The 20,573-nt window shown below is 39.9% G+C and overlaps 2 protein-coding genes and 1 pseudogene across 2 annotated transcripts; 2 read left to right on the top strand and 1 right to left on the bottom strand.

Annotated features, from left to right (window-relative positions):
• Nucleotides 1–10,362: 10,362 nt before the first annotated feature.
• On the top strand, nucleotides 10,363–13,831 carry LOC148737271 (uncharacterized). Its single transcript, XM_088747574.1, has 2 exons — nucleotides 10,363–11,205; nucleotides 11,678–13,831. Exons 1-2 carry the CDS (start codon nucleotides 10,872–10,874, stop codon nucleotides 11,704–11,706), a joined length of 363 nt encoding a protein of 120 aa, XP_088603700.1. The 5' UTR covers nucleotides 10,363–10,871; the 3' UTR covers nucleotides 11,707–13,831.
• A 1,317-nt stretch (nucleotides 13,832–15,148) lies between these two features.
• Nucleotides 15,149–16,935, top strand: LOC148737270 (uncharacterized; annotated as a pseudogene).
• LOC148737269 (uncharacterized) lies at nucleotides 16,908–19,706 on the bottom strand. Its single transcript, XM_088747531.1, has 4 exons — nucleotides 19,298–19,706; nucleotides 18,246–19,169; nucleotides 17,785–17,904; nucleotides 16,908–17,525 (listed from the first exon to the last, which is right to left on the bottom strand). Exons 1-4 carry the CDS (start codon nucleotides 19,634–19,636, stop codon nucleotides 17,448–17,450), a joined length of 1,461 nt encoding a protein of 486 aa, XP_088603657.1. The 5' UTR covers nucleotides 19,637–19,706; the 3' UTR covers nucleotides 16,908–17,447.
• Between the last annotated feature and the right edge of the window lie 867 nt (nucleotides 19,707–20,573).

The raw sequence follows: 20,573 nt of genomic DNA, 5'->3' as shown, positions 1-20,573 counted from the left end.
GGCTTATTAATTATTCTACAAATGGCAGAAAATGGGGGTTTTCCCAGGGGACCCTATATCTGCCGGGGAATTAAATCTTTTGACCTATTATGTTCACAAATTTGTTAACTCATAATAATTAGCATTTGTGCCAAGTTTGAGCCAAATCGGTAATTTGAGGTTATCGCCCCCTGCCCGGTTTCCTCATTGACACGCTCTTAAGAGAAAATAATTTATTTGGCGGGTCATGCGATGAACCAAGATACACCAGGATAGTCGAGGCTTGCGCCCTCACGCAATACTTTCAGCAGTTTCCGAACGGTGACCAAACTGTTGTTGGGGAGCGTGGCGCCGTTCTTATGTGGTGGTCAGCATGCGAGAGTAAGTTTAGCACGTGCCGTGTAGGTGGTGGATGCAGATCTTTACTTGTTGGACGATCCTCTCAGTGCTGTGGACTTCAAAATGGGTTGACATATCTTTGAATAGTGTATCAAGGGTGTGCTTGGTAAAAAGACCCGACTGTTAGCTTCTTATCAAGAACAACACATGAAAGATGCCGACCAAGTGATTATGCTGTATAAAGGGCGCGTACTGGGGAAGGGGACTTTCATAGAGCTTCAAGATAATGGCATTTCAAATAACACTATCGACCCACTGTACAAGAATGCTATCACAGAAAATATGTCCGACAATACTGCTAAGGAGAACGAAGAGAAACACATCGATCTGATGCCACATGGTACTGATAGCACTGGACTGGAAATACCTATTGAAGATCGGGCAATCGGGACTACTTCAGAAGTGGCATTCAATCCTTGTTGATCATTAATTGAAGTTTTTTTACTGTGTCTTTTTACCCAAGGTGAGTCTTAATAAATTATTTGAAGTAGCTAGGAACAGTCATAATCAGGCACAAGTGATAAAGAAGTCTTGTACCCTGCCCTACCTTCTAAGTGGAACTGAAATGTGGAAGACCTGGGTAGAAGACGAGTTTTTTAGTTATTCAGTATTCATTTCTTCCCTTTTCAGCGTCGATAGTTGCCCCTGACGTTTGACTGTCGTTTTTGACCAGGAAACCTCCTTCAGAACAGAAAAACAAGACGAATTGAACTATCTATGGCTGTTTGGTCGCTGCCTCTTTTATATTAAGCATCGTAAGGTCCTTCATTTTACTTATAACCTGTCTTAAATGCTCTGAGTGTCTTCCTGACAAAATGGTTTTGGCTCTTTTACAAGCACCGGTTCTATTCTTTGACTCAAATCCCGTGGGTAGAATCCTGAATCGATTCTCTAAAGATGTGGGCTGCATGGACGAATTATTACCGCTACAGTTTGTATTCACAGTTCAGCTGGTGTTGCTGTTGCTCTCATCTGTTATCGTGCCTTCTGTTACGAATCCTTGGCTTTTGTTCGTCACCATTCCAGTGACGACTTCGATTCTTCACCTCACTAGATTTTACTTGAAGAGCTCCAGAGAACTGAAAAGGCTGGAGTCCATATGCCGAAGCCCAGTGTTCTCTCACATATCAGAGACTCTTGAAGGACTGGACGCGATTTGAACAAGAGGCAGAGATAGGGATTTTATCGAGAAGCTTTGCAGGTAAGTTTGTGCATCTTGTAAAGTGAGCTTAGAGAGTGGGCCTGTGAGTTCAGGCCCGGTCCGCAGAGCGTGGGTTGTCTAGAGATCACCGTTGCATCTCGAACTAAAATCTACAGAAAATGCTCTCTCTTCTTCTCTCTTTTCGACTCCTCCCCTTCCCAATGCGCAAAGCGCTGCGCAGACTAAAATCTGGACTGTAGATGGCATAATATATTTTTAACAAATAACAAATGATCCGTACGGCAGTTCGCGCCCAATCCTATAAAAAACCATAATGAGAACTGACCTGTGTAGGGCCGACCGAACAGATTGACGCGAGTCAGTCCGGTAAAAAAAATAAGATAGGAAAAAATACGTCTCCTTTTTCGATGAATCATGAGTTTCTTGGTTGGCTCGCAAACATAGAGGAGAAGTATCAATTCAGAATCTTTGTGCCACGGGCGCCCGTCCATCCATCCCATTTACGGTTGAAATAAAATTTTTTCACATTTTTATCACTTAGTGTTCATGTAATAAAATGCTTATTGAACGAGTTCGGCCACTTTGTTTATAAATACGTATTAAAGTTATTATCCTTTGGACAGCCACCAAGACACTCATAGCCAGTGCTTTACCATGGTGATGGCGAGTGGCAGATGGTTTGGTGTCCGTCTGGATGCGATCATTTCTCTGTTAGTCGGTTTAGTGATTTTGGCGGCAGTTTTGATATCACAAGATGCCGGTAAGTAAATATTAATGGTGCGAGCACACCTATATAATGAGCGATGAAAAACACGCATTTCTTCGTCCACGAATAATTTTGGGGCTTTGAGCATCGCGAGCGAACGAGAGATCTGTTCAAGGTGTTGCACCTTATTCTAGTGCTAGATTCCTCGCGGACCTCTTGACATCTGAGTTAGCTCATGGCCTCAACACGAGTCAAATCATTTGACACTTCCTTCCAAAGGTCGAATTCAAATAATTCTGAGTTTAGTGAGGATTTTCCCAGATATTGCGCATGTAACACGAGTAGTGTCGCTGTAACATGTTCCCGCGATCGACTCCTTGTCTCGTATTGAGTTGTGCATAGCTCTGCTGCAAAAGGTCGGTTAGTTTCGTACCCAGACCTCCCACGGCCAAGTAGTAGTTTCAATTATGTTTATAAGGTAGGCTCCAGGCACGAGATTAGGTACGATGGGGAGGGGGGAGAGATAGTGATCTTACTCCCTCCAACGTACTGTTAAGGAACCTAAATCTGAAACACTACTACGCTTAGCCGAACTAGTGCTCACACTCAATTGTTTTTCATTCGGGGACAACTTTTTCAAACAAACCAATGGTGTAGCCATGGGTACCAAAATGGGACCTAGCTATGCCAATATTTTGTCGAACACCAATTTTTCGGAAAATACAACGGCTCCAAACCTGAACTCTACGGTCGCTACATCGACGACTGTATCGGCGCCACCTCCTCTACCAGAGAGGAGCTGACTCAATTCATAACCGTAGTCAATTCGTTTCACCCGGCTCTGAAATATACCTGGGAAATTTCTGACAATTCTTTATCCTTTTTAGGCATCAAAGTTTCAATTGAAGGCAACGGTTTATGCACTAGTGTGTATTACAAACCTACAGACTCGCATAATTACTTGTTGTATTCGTCCTCGCATCCATGTCATGTTAAGAATTCCATTCCTTTTTCTCAGTTTTTAAGACTTCGTCGTTTATGTAGTGATGACTCTGATTTCCACCACAAATCAGAGTCAATGTGCCAGTTTTTCGATAAACGTGGTTACCCTGATTCTGTCGTTCTAGCGGGTTACCACCGCGCCCAACTTATTGATCGACATTCAGCACTACAAACGTCACAAAAGGAAGATTCCGACCGCATTCCATTCACTCTCACGTTTCACCCTCACAACCACTCAGTTAAATCCATCATTCTTAAAAACTTTAAATTACTTCAAAACGATCCAGAGACAAGCATTATCTTTTCGCAGCCTCCGCTCATTTCATTCAAACGCGACAAAAACATAGGCAATTTTGTGGTTAGAAGTTCTTTTCAGACTAATGACCAACCAGGCACTTTTAAATGCGCTCGTGCACGATGCAAAACGTGTCCTTTCATTCACAACACAAAGCAAACATCGGGACCCAAACGATCCATTAAGATCACCGATCACTTCAAGTGCACCTCCGCCAATGTAATCTATTGCATAACTTGCACTTATTGCAAAAAGATTCACATCGGCGAAACAGGCAGAAGACTATGTGACCGATTCCGAGAACACCTTCGCGACGTGGAGAGGAATGACAAGGACACATCGAAACCAGTCGCTAGACATTTTAATTTACCTAACTATTCTAAGCAACACATGGCAATCTGCGGTCTTTCCTTACACTTAGGTAGCACGGAAAGCCGGAAAACTCTTGAACAAAACCTCATCTTTCAAACCGGGTGTCTAAATCCCACAGGAATCAACGAACGCTTCTCATTCCACTAATTTATTCATGTTTTTCTCGTTGCCATGTTCCCACCAATCACGTAGCTCCATTTTCTGCCTTTAAAAGCACTCACAACCCACAATTCCTCTATTCGCTCCTACGAAGGGGCTAACGCTCGGAACGTCAGCTTTTATAACCGTAACGGTGGCCAATTTACCATTTCAACTTTGTTAATATATTCGAAACAAAACAGAGATGCTGATTATATAGCCGTGCTTTTTTTTACAATTAGTGGAAGAACTGTGTTTGCTTTTTCCAAATCATGCCAGAAATTATGCTAGCACAATGTTTAAGGTCTATTCGGAAGTGATGGAGGAAACTTTGAGTCACTATCATCACCAGGAGCCCATAATGGCTTCGAACTCTTATTTAGCATTTTACGGTAAAACCTCTGTTAAGCGGACTCCAGTTGAGCGGGCACCCTCTATTAATAAAAACAATCCTCTCTTTTGACTAATGAGATAAAAAAAAATACATATCTTATGTTACCAAAAATTTCAAGAGAAAAATACTACTTACATAGCTAGGTTACACTTTATCGATAAAAATAGGAGTTCATTACTCGATTTTAGAAAATACCACTTAAGAAAACAATTAAAAATACTGGTAAAAATACTACTTAAACTGCTAAGTTAGATTTCAAATTTGATAGATAAAAATGAAAGGTTTTTACTAGATTCGTGTTTCTATTAAACGGTTTCAAAATTAACGCTTTCTAACAGACTTCTATTCAGCGGAAACTTATATTAAGGTTACTTTCCACCTTCAGCTGAGGCCGAAAAAGTCTTTTTTACTTGTATTGGACTGGAATGAAGTTCGACATTTTACCTAACATGTACAAAAAGAGAAATCTTAAAATCTCATAAAGTGTCCAACATATTTAGGAAAACGTATTTTCAAATAAAAGTTGATAGATCAGGCGGGTGTCATAATCTCGTAAATGGGCGAACCCCCTTGGGGAATACTCGCGGCAATTTTGTGCTATTTACATATTTTGTTTACATCGCGCACTTCACAAAATTCACACGTGAAAGTTCTCTGATGGTGGAAAATCTTTTTTCGTGGATAAAAAACAGAGATCAAAATTAGAGAGGAGTCCCTGAGCAAAGAAAAAGACAAAAAAGGGCCAAAGAGGAGAGAAATGGCACCATTTTGTCAGGAAAAAAACCAGTCCTAGCACCCTTCTCCGCGTTCAGTAGGTCTTTATAGATTATGCTAGCATACTTTTTGGCATAATTTGAGCAAACTGGCATAATTTCTTCGAAGTAGCAATGCTAGCATAATTCGCATATTTTGATAACTATCCGATCATTTTTGATGCTACAATTTTGATCATTGTTCATGTTTACTCGCAAGCACTTGGTGACGTTATTCGATGTTTTAAGTTTTAGTTCAAGTAGTAGCATTTGTAGTTCACTGTGAATCACTGAGCGGCGTCTGAAACAGTCTGAGCCCGGGTCTGGGGTGCACCGGAACCGGAAGTCAGATTGTAGGCCATGTATAGTCTAGTACTAGTGTGCATGTTAACATGAGCCACATGTTTATTTGAATTTCATTTTGGATTTGTTGCGTTTCTTTCTTGTAGAACAACGGCTTCTAATTAAAAAATGTATTTTAATATAATTTTTAAAAAAAGGGGCATAATTTGGAAAAAAGAGTATAATTTTAGCGTAATTTCGCCAAAAAAAGCAATGCTACTAGCATAATATGCTACTTTTACTAGCATAATCTATAAAGGCCTGCACGCTGGCATCCAAATGACGAACAAAGAAGTCGCCATTAAGTTTTCTTTCAATAAGCAAGCACCGGCCTTGATACAAAACGTAGGCAGTCGCCTCGAATCGTATGAAATCATGAATAAAACAACCCGAGAGAACTAATTTCAGCGATAAGGGTATTACTTAACCTGTCTGTCGATTCGCGGTTTTGCTTTCAGCTGAGTTTCTCCAGCTTTACTTTTTTGCCGCGGGTTATTTCTTTGCCAATTTTTGGCCATTATACTACTCAACGTTCAACAGAGGGAGATAAAAATAAAAAACCTGGCTGTTTGCGATACTTTTCCCGGGAAAATCTTGATGGATTGTCATTGACGCCAGGAGGTCCCGTCTTCCCATTGGCTCGCGGTTTCAAGTGGCGAGATAATCTCTTGGTGTGGCGCTTGTGGTTGTTCACAAACCTTAAGGAGCTAAAATCTCACATTTGATTTGAGAAGAATACATCCACTTTGGGCGGATTCATAGGGTATGTAGAGCTGACCGATTTTCATGAAATTTCGCCTAAACATTCCAGGGATAATGATGAACGAAAGTGTGTCAGGAAATTTTTATATTTTAAACATTTTTCACTTTGTGTCCATTTACGCAACACGTTTCGCACATTTTACGCTACTCTAACTTTAGATGCGGATATCAAGACAACCAAACATCGGAAAAGCCTGACACACTTTTGTTGACGGATACCTAGTGAATAAGACTGTGCAGCCATTTTGCTCGTGCTGCGGGATCCGATACCCAACTGAAAAAAAACTCAATAGAGGGACCCTCGGTAGTTTTACGCCTTACCGCTATACCGGCTCCTGATACTCTTTAAATGAAAATATAGCCTACTTTATGTTTTTGTCGTAAACTGCATTTATCAAGCTATTTTTTATGTCTAGTTTGTTAGGATTTTCTTGAAACTAGCGCTTTTGAAACGAATTTTTTCCCGGAGGACACTTGCGAAGGTGGGAAGTAACCTTAAGCAGACTCGGACACAAAAATAAATTGTATTCGGTTAATGTTTGATTAATGCTGGGTTAAATATTCTTTCAGAACAAGTTGCAAGTAAAACACCCAATTTTGCATGGCTGGTCTACCTAACAAGGTAAGATAAAACCCATAATTATTTGATTGCGGCTGTTGCCGAGACTTCAACTCAACATCAGTTCTGGTTTCTGACCATAATTTATTCCAAAAGTTCTACCAGTTTTTACACAGCCAAAATTCTTCACCACCAGAAAAAAAAATTAAAAAAAGAAAACCAAAAAAACCAAAAATCAACCCCCCAAAAGACACTGTTTTCATACGGGTTACAATGTTTCTTACGTAGTACTTCATATAATCTCCTCGTAAATGTCCAATCCGTTTAAAGTTAGAAAACTACAGTTCTGCGGCGGTAACAACGGCTTTCAATTGTACTTTCAATGATCTGTTCATGATTAATAAGGAATCACACTCTCACCATTCTTATACAAACAACAGTGATTTTTGTGCAATTAGTTTGTTTGTTTCTTTTTCAATAGGAACGTTTATTGTGGGAAATCAACCATAAACTATCACGTTTTCATAAATGTTATGTGCCTAAGAATTTCTACACAAAATGGCAACAGTTACACTCGCAATCGATGGCGGGATGAATAATTTCAAAGTTAGAAATTCTATTCCTAGACACGAGTGATTCAACAGAGAAATGACCCTTGACATGCAAACGCATATTAGAGAGACAGAGACCTTGTAATACACGAACCTTTTCTACCGAGCCTAAATACGGGATTTGTTAAAGGAGAAGCCCCAACGCCTCCTAAGAACGAATTTGTCGCGCTCCTCGTCCAGTAAAAACGTACAGAGTTTCAAAATACCCTTCGGGAATAGAGGAAACCTATACGAGGGTTTGAGAAACGTATCTCTGGAGTTATTACTTCAAGAGAGAAGTATACTCTGAAACTAAGAAAATAGCGCGCGCACAGAAGAAAATATTGCCTTTTGTAACACAATCTCATCTGGCTTTGCCAAACCTGAAGAACATACAGATGGGGAATTATGACACCTCAGAACTGACCATTATAATCACATCGCAAAGGAAACTCATCAAGAAAAATTCTAATAAGAGCTAAACTTTGAGGGTAGAAGATTTAAAAGCGCTAGCGAATGGTAGGAGACGCACAGGCATATGACCTTTCAACGGTCGACCACCTTTTGCATTCCGGCGTGTCGCCTCACGCAGGGTAGAGGTTTTCATAGATCAAGTGACTCTTTTCGTTGCCCTAATTGAACTATCCTTCATTCGCTGATCAAGATAGAAGATTTACCACACAACACTCGCGATTAGTTAATTTTCCTTCACTTAGGAAAGTAGATTTACAACACGATTGATAAATGTCCCTGCACTAGCAGCTAGGGACAGCGCCGTCACCCAACCAAAAATATGAACTGGGACTACATACATACATACACCTACATACAGACTTTATTTGTCACGCAGGTCGATAAAAGGCAGCTAAAAAGCTGACGTGGACCTACAAACTAAAGTGTATCTACAAAATTTAAATAATAATGATAATAGCAAGCTTGTGAATTTATGGTAAGTAAGAAAAGATGTAATACCTAGTAAGATAATCCACGGTTAACTGACTGTAGAGTTAAAAATAAATAAAAATAGTAAAATAACATTAATATATGTATTTTACAATGCCTTTATTTATTCCCTGTAAACCATTAAATGTTATTTTATCTAAAATGTCAGATTTTGCTTTAAGAGCAGATTTAAAAGAAACAATGTTCGGTTTGCTCTTTAAGTACATGGGTAAGTTATTCGATAAAATAGACGTATGGTGAGAGAAGCAAGATCAACGGAAGTCACTTTAAGGGCGTTGCGTGTACAGTTTCAGACTGTCCCTTAGATTTCTTAATGGAGAGTTTTTGATAAATAGAGAGCTTTTACCAGTCGGAGCTCTATTGTAAAACGCCTGATAAGATACAGTTGCAATCCTCTTTTTGTAGATGTATGATAAGGACTTCCATTTTGTGGCTGCCAGGACTTCAGTGTCGGGAGTATATTCCTTTAGGTTAAAAATAAATCTCGCGGCTCCAATGTGAATGTCCTCTAGGGTCTGAAGTGACTTTGAAGATCCCCATAGTGCAAATGAATACGTAATACTTGGAATGATACCTTTGAAATAAATTGACTCTAATATGCGATTGTCGAGTCTTTTGAAGTGTTTGAGTTTCTTCACTCTTGCTGAAAAACGCTTGCTCAAAGATTTTACATGTGGTGACCAAGAGAGTTTTTTATCGATAAGAATCCCTAAACAGGTAGCTTTGGAAACAAACGACAACTCATTTTGCCCTAAACAAATTTTCTGTAAGGGTCCGATGAATGATAACAACATTAGTTCAGTTTTTTCAGGATGAATAGTCATGAAGTTATCCTTAGCCCACTTGTTTAAGTCGACGATCGCTTTCTGTATGTTATTAGATAAGACTTCATCAACAGTATTAACACTAAATTTGCCAGAAGGCGTTTCGCGCCTAATACATTTTTAAGGGACGAGAAAACCTGGTAACTAGGTTTGGAACGCGTTTTAAAAATTTGTAAATTGGTGGGAAAATAAAGTTATTATTTGTCTCGAGAGAACATTGATCAGAATGTCTACTCAAATAAGACAAAAGAACGCTCCTCTGTTGTATCACAGTGAAAAGCAATGGTTCTCTAAATAATTCAATACACCTGACACCAAATTGTGTATCGCGGCAAAGTTTTGTCACGCCATCATGACTTTTGGTTTTCTTAGCTTTTTCTTTGGCAAGGTTTTTGAAAAAATGATAGAGAATTTTAGAGAGAATAATGTGACCTAACGTTTAAACGGGTTCAGCATAAAATGGATATTTTTCTAAGCATAAAATATGTCTCCCAGAACGGTCGTACCAGCATTTTCCATTACAAGACCATCATTAATCCTCGATTGACCTCAATTGACAATCAAAACGGCTATGAGAAGTCTATTCTCCCTGTACGTAATTTTTTTTCGAAATCAGTCCCAGAAACTAGGAATTTGATCTTTTGATTCAAAGGTATGACCCCTGGTGAACTTGCTCGCGTTTCTGCATGTAGAACTGCTGGTTGGCTGTCCACAGATCACGTATGATTGTCAATCATCTCAACAGCCTCAAGAGTGACGTGATTTATATTTGCCCCAATAGACAGTGATGGACATTAACAAGGAGATGGCAAGGCAGGCCAGGAACGTTAACGTTCATAAAGTGAAAGCTTTTCTTTTTCTCTGTCTGTCTGTCTGTCATTTCTTTCTGGCATGAATGTAGGAAAAAATGCCGATGATACCACTTATCAGATACAATGAATATATGAAGTTCATATATTTTGAACTGCGGTATTAAATACGTATGATGCACGATCCTTCGCAGTAGATAGCGCTTTTTTTTTTTAAGGTCTGATTTTCGCTATTACATAAATAGCGCTATCTACTGCGAAGGATCGTGCATCATACGATACCACTTATATTGGGAATTGGCGACGGGGGGGGAACCACTGGATAGTCGTGCACGCTGATTTAAAACAAAAAACTGTTTTGTACTGCGATAGTTCAGGATGGTCACCACCTCAGGGACTTTTAAACCTAGTAAACAGCTATGCTCGATGTTTACCTGCAGCAACATCCTTCCACAATCAAGATATCCAATTAGCGCGTGTTCCTATGGCAGAAGTCAGGTGTGCTCCGCACAGTGTAGCAATTACCTCGTTCAGACATGTCCTGACGTATGCGGGGTCATCTCGTTAATCATCGCGTCCTTATCTGCTTTAGACCGGCCTGTGTTCGATTTGATGATTGGAGGCCGTACGACTAAAAGAATCTGCGTACAAGCACCAAGCCAGTATGGATGTTTTTTAAGGCGCGTTCCAATGGTAGGGTTTGTCGAAGAAATAAAGGCTGATAGTTTCTAAAGAAACTGTTTGCGGCTGCTTCGGTGGGGGTAACGAAATAATTTGAATATATCAAAAAAGTTGAAATGGTAAATTGGCCACCGTTACGATTATGAAAGCTGACGTTTCGAGCGTTAGCCCTTCGTCGGAGCGAATACAGGAATTGTGGGTTGTGTGTGCTTTTAAAGGCAGAAAAGTCCCAGCCGATGTAAAGCCCTCTCCAGATCCGCCAACGTCACCACCAACGTCACCACCAACGTCACCACCATGGTGTGCAAAGGTCCGAGCAGATCCCAAAGAGAAACAGTGTGTTTTTCCTTATTGCGGATTGAATTTGAGCGGAAGGAGCTGCATTTTTATACAAGCACAAGAAAAGAAAGCACAAAGATCAGCAGCCAGTAAAGAAAGCAACACCAAAAAAACAGTTAATCATGCGTCGAATGCAAGTAAGTAACAAGACATACATACATACATACGTTAGTTGACCACTCCCCATGGGGGCTTTTCAGGGTCAATCTACCCACCCAACCCACCCCAGGGAGGACATCCATGACACAGTAATCTCGTGCGTGGGAAATTAACGTCTCCTACTCCAACCCTGCAGGAGACGGGACTTCCATTTATTCGTCCCTATCCGAGAAGACTAGAATATCTAACCATTTCTTGATGTTAAAGAAAGGAAGCATATTCTTCTCAGTTAATTTTAAGACCCTGAGTGTTGGTCCGGCCGGTGTTGACCTCTCGACCTCCCGCACAGCAGTCCGGCGCTCTCCCAATTGAGCTAACCAGGCGGCGGTTAAATACTGACATACTGAGATATGCAATGTGGAAATTCTTGAGAAACTTTATTTGAATAGATATTTCTAAAATTTGATTTAAATGAGTATTTGGATGAATGATTTACTTTGAATTTTGTAGGGAACCATTTAAGACCATTGTGCTATTGATCGAACACCTTAAAGAAGCCCACCGCCACGATTTGCTCATCGAAATGGAAATCTCAAACTGGAAAGAACTTATGGCCTGGAAAGAGCTTCAGCAAACAATGACCAAATGCTGGTTTGTAAAGCACAGAGGTCATAGAAAAACCAAAGATAACATTGTGTCCTGGTTTTACTACAACAGGTCTGGTTACTTCACTAGTAGAGGAGGGGGAAAAAGATGCATTAAAGCACACGGAAGCTCAAAAATACATGGTTAATGCAGCGCATTTGTCACCACTCGAACAAATCTCGTCACTGGGGAAGTAGAAGCGGAATATTGCTTAAGGCACCGTGGCCACGAACGAGAACTCTGTTTTAATCACATGTCTTCTGAATTGAGATCTGAGATCGCTGCTAAACTGGCTCAAGGAGTCAGTTTGACTAACATCTTGGACTCCATATAAACGCGATTCTTGTGTAGGTCCAGTTAAACGGGATCATCTCACATCTAGGAAAGATCTTCATAACATTAAAACTCGATTCAATCTAAACCTAATCCAAAAATACAGTGACGACACTAAAAGTGTTCTTCTCTGGGTTAGTGAGATGCAGGCAGCCGGGTTTGATTCCGTTTTGTGCTTTGAAAGCCAAGGGAATACATCGCCACTACCAGGCGTAGAGGACAACGACTTCTTTTTGGGCATCCAAACGAAATTTCAAAAAGAAATGTTTAAGGACTTTGCGCACAAACTGGTTTGTGTAGACGCTACTCATGGCATCAATAGTTACGACTTCCAGCTGATTACTGTAATGGTTGCCGATGATTTCGATAAAGGAATCCCAATAGCATAGCTAATTTCCAACAGAGAGAATGAGGCAGTGTTGTCAGCTCTCTTTTCTGCCATCAGAGAAAGATGCGGTGACCTCAAGACAAATTTTTATATGAGTGACAATGCCGACCAATACTTCAACGCGTGAGCACGTTCGTTCCAAAAACCAGCAAAGAAACTCATATGTAGTTGGCATACTGAAAGATCCTGGAAACGTCACTGTTGCATGTGTCGAAGTGAAAGAGCTTATAACCCTCAAATTGAAAAAGATTTGTTTTACCTTAAGGATATCACCAGCATTTTCCACATATAGAATTGAATTTCCTTTTCACCTCCAAGGGCAAATACACAATTTTTATATGCGCTGCATAAGAACAAAATACAATGTAATGATATTCGCAAAACTTGTGCTTGTATGCCAGAAGTATGCAAAGAAATTGCAAAATTCCATACCATACACTTGCTACCTGGTACAAACCATTCCAGAGTTGAACAAAAGCTGTTTGAAATTCGGGGTTATAAGCGCTTTAAGTATTTGCTCCCATCACAGGCAGAAAAGCATATAACACAAGAATACAAAATGCTCACAAAAATGACCATTTATTTCTCAGTTGAAAAACCGTGTCCAATTATTCTACAACTGAATTCCATAATTGCACATTTGCGGGATTATTTCATTTGTGGATCTTATTGTGAGTTTTAACTACATACTCAGAAAAGTGTGTTTCAATGTGCCAATAAAACATGGTTTAAATTTGAATATTTGATTCATAATGAAAATATTATATTGTGCCGGAAAGAATCTCAATATAAAAAAATTACAAAGGCAAAATCTGTCTAAAGAGTGTATATATGGCTCTACACTTCAATATTGTTAAAATATTGAGTTCTATATGCGCATGTGATATTCTTTTTTGCCTGTGACTGAAACACTAGTTGTAAGTTTAGTCCAATATGTTAAATCTCCAATTAAATGAAAAGGCCATTTACTGATAGCTGTGATGCATGCAGCTTGAAAAGAAAAGATATTATAGTACTATTATTATACTGCAGGAAAGGCAGTCAAACACAGCAATTTTAATGACATGATTTACAATTATGTTTATGATATCGATGTTGTGTTGAATCTGGTTTGTGTTTATCTCGCTAGTCTGAGCCAGGATTGTATAACTGCAGTATAAAATATTTTGAAACGATGTAAAGTACGTTAAAACCTTGAGGCCATATATGGGTCATGGCCATCGTAGCAAGTTTACTAAGATGAATGATCGTAGTATCTAGAACGGTTCCTACTAGTAATATATAAAAATTAATCAAACGTGTACTTACAAGAACGATCATATTTGAAGTTTAGCTGGTAATTTGAATAAAGTTACAAAATATACAAAGTGAGGAAACCTACATGATCTTTCGAGTTAGGAACCGACTTGGGAACAGAGTTAGGAACCGAGTTGGGAACCGAGTTGAGAACTGAAATTTTCCGACGATTGATTTTCACCATTTTTACGCCGTCTTTCGGTCCAGACTACGTCCTAAACCTCACTTCGCCATCATAGCTTTAATTTTTCTTTTTAAATACGAGTTTTTCCCCATTAGTTTCCTTTGACTCTAGGAAACCTTTGAAGATAAGTCTTAGAGAAACAAAGTTTGAGTTTGTTGCTGACGTCGTCAAAATGGCGTAGAAAATCAGGAAAATTCAGACGGGACTTGGCCACCAAGAGAAGTCTATCGCGATTTTAAGGAGAGGACTCCAAGTTTCGTACTGCTCCTAGGGCTTGATGAGAAACGGTGGCTTTTCAAATTTCACGCAAATCGGTTGAAAGCGAGCGGAGAAATCGTTGAAAAACGAATACAAAAACACGTATGCAAGTGAGGTTCTGAAACATGGAAAAACGCCTGTAAAGACATGTTTGGATGGCAATTTTTCATAGGGGTTTAACTCTTGGACTACATATCGTTAAGAAAACAGAGTGCATCGACAGTTGTCAGCGCTGGCGAAATCTGAAGGTCATAAGTCAAAAATCACATGATTTATGACGTCGTGAGAATGGCGCAGAAAATCAGAAAACGGCCACCAAGCGAAGTCTATTGCAATTTTAAGTAGACGACTCCAGGTCTCGTACTACTCCTAGGGCTTGATGAGAAACGGAGGCAATTCAAATTTCACGCCAATCGGTTAAAAGCGGGGTGAGTAATCAATGAAAAACCAGGTTGACTTCATCAATATGGCGGACAAAAACATGGCGGCAGATTAGTACGGCTTAGTTCTGCGATCGGGGGCGATTTAAGCAGTCGGGCTTTCGTACTTCTCCAAGCGCTTTAGGAGAAACTCCCGTATTTCAAATTTCACGACAATCGGTTAAAAGCCGGCGGAGTAATCAGTAAAAAAAACCTCGAGCTGAGATGTGTTCCGATCGATGGAAAAGCGATCGTAAACAGATCTTTGTATGCCAATTTGTCAATGGCGTTTCTCTTTCAAGCCATTAGACTTGGGCAAGGCAAAGTCAATCGACATCCCTCCGAGGTACTAGGCTGCGAAACTCCTACCTTTAAACCCACGCGACTTATGATGTGCTCAAAACGGAGGAAGAAAGCACTTGTATGCAAATTAGTTGTTCTTGGTGTGGTTTTACGGCGAATAGACCCTTTTCAGATATGACGTCATGACATGTGACCTCGCGAACTGGAGGACAAACAGTTGTAATCAAATAGCACATGCTTGAGGCTGGAGTGAATTTATTGTTGGATTGTTCCTGTCATGGTGAACTTTTGTGTGGTATTTGGTTGCTCAAACCGTTCTAACAGAGAAAAGGACAAAAGTTATTTTCGCATACCTGCAATTGTGACCAGATCGAACGCTAAAAAGCGAGCTTTAAGCATCGAACGTAGAGCGACTTGGCTCTCCAGGATCCGAAGAGAAGATCTAGGGGCTGATGCCAGTGTATTTCACAGAGTTTGCGGGGACCATTTTATTTCAGGTTTGTATAAATGTACTTTATGCCACAAATCACGAGGCATAATGATCGCTTCTGGTGATTTTGAACTTTATTTGCTCAGCTCTCGATTCCACACACTTCAGTTTTATGCCCACGATTGAAGGCGTTAAGCGTTGTCTTCGTTTGTATATGTTCCGAATGGCAGTTGTTTGATCTCAGTCCCATCTACATAGGAAAACCGTCGTCAATTTATCATAAGGAAAACCCGGACTGGGCACCAAATCAGAATCTTGGTTATGATTTCCGTGGTGTTTCAGTGACTAGCAATGAAAGATATGAAAGATCTCAAGGAAGGATTGAAAAGCGAAGGAGGAGTGAATGTGCTAGTGCTCTGCTAGAACTGTCCTGTCACCAACCATCAGATGGCATTGAAGATGGAGATGAAGATGCACCCATTATTGAAGAACCCACAGTGAAAGAGTGCCAAACGGAAATTACTTGTGCTTATATATCAGGTTTAGAGAAGGAAAATGCTACACTCAAAGAAAAGTTGAGAATGAACTCCCTCAATGAGGACTCTTTTAAAGAAGACAATGACAAGGTTTTATTTTACACCGGGCTCCCAAATTGGTCACTTTTGTTATGTTTGTTTAATTTTCTTAAGAATTCTAGTCCAGACCTGAAATCATCAAGGGGGATTTTAAGCCCCTTTCAAAAAGTTTTACTTGGATTAATTCGCATGAGGTTAAATTTGATAGGGAGGGACTTGGGGTACAGGTTTGGGGGCATTAGTGAGGCCACTGTGTCTCTCACATTTCTGCATGTTGTTGATGTACTTAACCATAGGCTTAAACCTTTGATAATCTGGCCTGACAGGGATGCTCTTCATAAAACCCTACCAATGGACTTCCACAAGCACTGCCCAAACTGTATCGTTATCATTGACTGTTTTGAAATATTTCTGGACCGCCCTTTGAATCCTCTTGCAAGGGCCCAGACCTTTTCATCATATAAACACCATAATACTGTGAAGTATCTTATAGGTATTACTCCTCAAGGTACTGTAAGTTTTATTTCAGAAGGGTGGGGTGGGAGGGTTAGTGACAAGCACCTTACAGAAAATAGTGGGCTTTTAGATCATCTAACCCAGGGGATGTCATTCTTGCTGACAGGGGGTTTGATATCCAAGAGTCAGTGGGATTATTTTGTTCTACAATCAAGATTCCCGCTTTTACATAAGGGAAAAAGCAACTCAGTGGAATTGAGGTGGAGCAAACCCGCAGGATAGCAAATGTTCGCATTCATGTGGAGAGGGTCATTGGAAATATTCGAAAGAAATATAGCATTCTGAGTGCTACTCAGCCAATTGATTTTGTCGCTGTACGCAATGGGGATGTAACTACCCTAGATAAGATCGTAACAAGTTGTTGTGCCCTAGTGAATATGTGTGACTCAGTAGTTCCATTTGATTAAACACTTTAATATTAGCCTTATCTTAAATTTCCACACAACCATTTTTAACTAGTTCACAAAAAGGTGTATTTGAATCTCATGATAGAAAAATGTAGAAGTTCATGGGTTGGTTTTATCTGTTTAAAAAAAAAATTACTCGAATATTGTAGTATTGTTAACTTGAGATTCCACCCATGCTGTAACTGCCTACTCGCTTCGCATAGATTTCCCTTTTCGTCGCTTTTGGCAATCTGGACAGTACCATGTATTTGATTTTGGAAACGTGTTTAATTTTAGACACTCCAAGTGAAACCACTGATAGCTGCACCTTCCATCATCACATCCAACCATTTGCCTATGTTCCTCACCCCTACAATAACAAAATTCATTAACATTCCCCCCTTCCACTGTAGCAGACCCATCTGCCGAAGATGTGACTGGTCTCGAGTACCATCGGCCAATAACCTCAGGTAAAATTGCTCGCACTAAAAACTCTTTTGCTTTAGGAACCTTCTCCTCCCAAAACAATTTGTCTGGAAAAATTCTCTCAATTAAAAAGACCCTTTTTAGTCCAAACAACAAAATCAATATATTTCAAATCTGTGCACATCAGCTGCAACTGGACCTGTTGAAAAAAAAAATACAAAGGATCAAAACCTTACTGCTATTTACAATTTAGCATCAATATTGTTATTGTAGCAGCCTAATATCTCACATACCATCTCATATTCTAGAAACTCAGACAAGAACACTTGCCAAGGTTTTTGTCTGTAGCTGAAATGTTTGTAAAACTGCTCTTGAAAGGGTTCCATTATATAACACAGGTACAATTTCCCAAAATTAATGAAAATGTAACATTATTAAGATTTTAACCTCTGGTGTACCTGGTAATGATATTGGTCATTTCGCTTGAGTCGATGTACTCCTGTTGTTGTCACCTCCAAGCAAAAATTCTTGTCCTGGGCAGACGTGGAGATGTCATCATTCTTGTGACAAAACGGACACTAACAAAAAAAATCAAAGCTCATGGAAGTGTAATGTCTTCACTTTATTTAAAATGATCCAAAATTCAGCCTTGGAATTTCAAATCAAAATGACCAAAAGAATTCAAGGATTAGGAATGTCTTTCCTAAGTCACTGGCTGAGAAATTGAACATGTTATATTTGTTAATTAGAAAGGTCAATGAAACATGCTATTTGCAAACATGAGCTGACCTGGCCATATCTGTTGCAGACTAACATTAATAAACCATCTTACATTATTGAAAAAGTCATCTGGTATCTTTACTACAAAATCTAACATATCACCGCCATATAAAAACTTCACCCAAGCACAAATTAATACCTTAATTTCACATGCACCAGCTCCACAGCAATCACAGCACACTAACCCATCTGGTGATGCTCCAAGGTAGGGGTGGTCCATGCTCACAAAGAGGCCTGAATATGACATACCGAAGTTCTTGTGTTTCCCTTTTTGAAAACTTGCATAGGTTTCCTTGGCTACTTTTTCATGCTGGCAGCCCCACTTAGTGGCCTCCGTGTTGAACCGTGCCATTTCTGGGTGGCATATGCTCATGATCAGGGAATGTGACGGGCAAGAGGGATCTGTGTGACAGGCATTCTTAAACTTGGATGCTGTTATGCGCCCAGTCCTCATTCTAAACCAAAGTCTCGAGTCTGCCTGATCTCGAGTCCTTTCCTCCACCAATGCCTGTTGTTTCTTAGTTACTTGAATTTCTTCAACTATTTCGTCGGCCTTTTCCAGTAAAGTTGGGTAGTCTGCATTAGCTAGGCTTTCATCATACAAATTGGACAGCACATCAGGTAGATCAGGAGTTAGAGACTTTGAAACATAGAAACCTGCATGGTCAGGAATTAGGGACAAAATAGCTGGCTTAGAAGGGCACTTATTGATGTTATTAAAAAATTCAGTCAGTTCAGCCTCTGAAGGGGCTCCAACAGATGATTCTTTGATGACTGAAGCAGCACTGGAAGGAGTTTTAGAAAATTTGATATCTTTTACTCTGGAATAAGGCACAGATTTCACGGCTGATGGAAGAACCCAATTGGCTTTCTTTTCTGTGACTGTCAGAGAATCCCTTTGTTTGCATCCAGCTTCAATAGCCCACAACAGTGAAGCAACATGAGAGCAGCTCTCACCCAGGCCAGCCATGCAGTCACAGTGGGCAGAAACCACTTTCCCTGGCTTTTCGCAAACCACCCAGGGGGTAAGGGGCTTTTCCGACATCCTCTGAGAATGATTAACCTAAAGATGAAACATTGAAGGCATAAGTAAACTTGCTTGGAAAGGCAACTGCGATAACATTTAAGTCATGGTAGTTGCCATGATCACATGCACATGCCACGATCAAATTTGCAGTTCTTGTATCTTACCTTCGCAATTAAGAGACGATTCTCGCCAAATTTCTTGCTTAAAATTTCCCGCACCCATCCGTTCGCAAAATTTTGAAAGCAATCCAAGCTCTTGTAGTTCATTAGTTGATCTTCAGTGTAAGGACTTTTCTTAAACAGGAGATACATTCCAACGTGTATGTATGTCACGTTCGGCCAAGAATCTACATCATCTATCCACTCGTTTCGCGGAATTTTGTAAGGATCTTCTGCGTCAATATCTTTCAACTTCTCTAAATACCTTTCCTTAGCGTCTTTCAACTGCAAGCCCTCGAAATACCCGGGTAAAAACCCTCGCTTTGTAGTGCCTCGCGCTGCCATTTGTAAACAAACTTGAAGTTGTCCTCCAGTTCGTGAGATCACGTGTCATGACGTCACATCTGAAATGGGTCTATATGAGAAAGTAAGTCTTAAGTAAGAATCAGTTCCGACAATATTCAGTTTCTCCGGACAGAAACCAAAAGGAAGGCTCCGAAGGAAAGACGCACGATTGATGATGACTTTCCGGCCAGCATATGACTTGGAAAAGCCATTCCTTTTCAAAATTTTCACTGCATTAAAAGGAATTTTTACACACGGGCGTGTTTTCCCGTTTAATCTTGACTAGCCAAGTCACCAGAAGTTTCTTGTTGTTCAGAGGCAGTGAATGTCCCGAAAGATGCTTGCAATGTGGTTTATCGCTCCGATTGTTGCATCCGAATGCATTACAATGTCTAGCCATTGCTATCTTTGCCTTTTGAATGTTTCAGATAGTTGATAAAAGTAAAAAAGATAGCGTAAAATGCGAGTTGTTTCGAAATAAACATTGATACTTTTGAGAATTTGCAAAGCCTTTGGCCCAAGTGCCTCGATTCCGTGCATCTTAAAACAAAATCGCTTTTACGCAGGCTCAGGTCACGCGCGTTTTCCTAATTTCACGAGAAAACCATTTGATTACCTTTTAATATCGTGGGTGACAATTTACGTTCACAACCGTAACTGTTTTTACTCGTTTATTCTATCGAAAACCGAGAACATGAAGAAGAATATAATTTTCGTTTAAAGCATCTATTATTGTTAATGTTCGTAATTTTTTTAGTTTCTTCACAAAAAATACCTTTCGAATTCTTCGTGCCTGTTAATGTTTCTAAATTAAGGCAACTGTCAAATCTTTCTCAAATGATTGGCCCTAATTCATCATGAAATGATGAATGAATTGAAAACAGCGCCCGTTGAAATGCGCTAAAACTAAAATTTTGCATGAGGCCATTAAAATTTT

The sequence above is a fragment of the Stylophora pistillata genome, chromosome 2 (genome assembly GCF_964205215.1).
Source record: "Stylophora pistillata chromosome 2, jaStyPist1.2, whole genome shotgun sequence".
Lineage (NCBI taxonomy): Eukaryota > Metazoa > Cnidaria > Anthozoa > Scleractinia > Pocilloporidae > Stylophora > Stylophora pistillata.
This window is presented reverse-complemented; position numbering and strand designations above follow the sequence as displayed.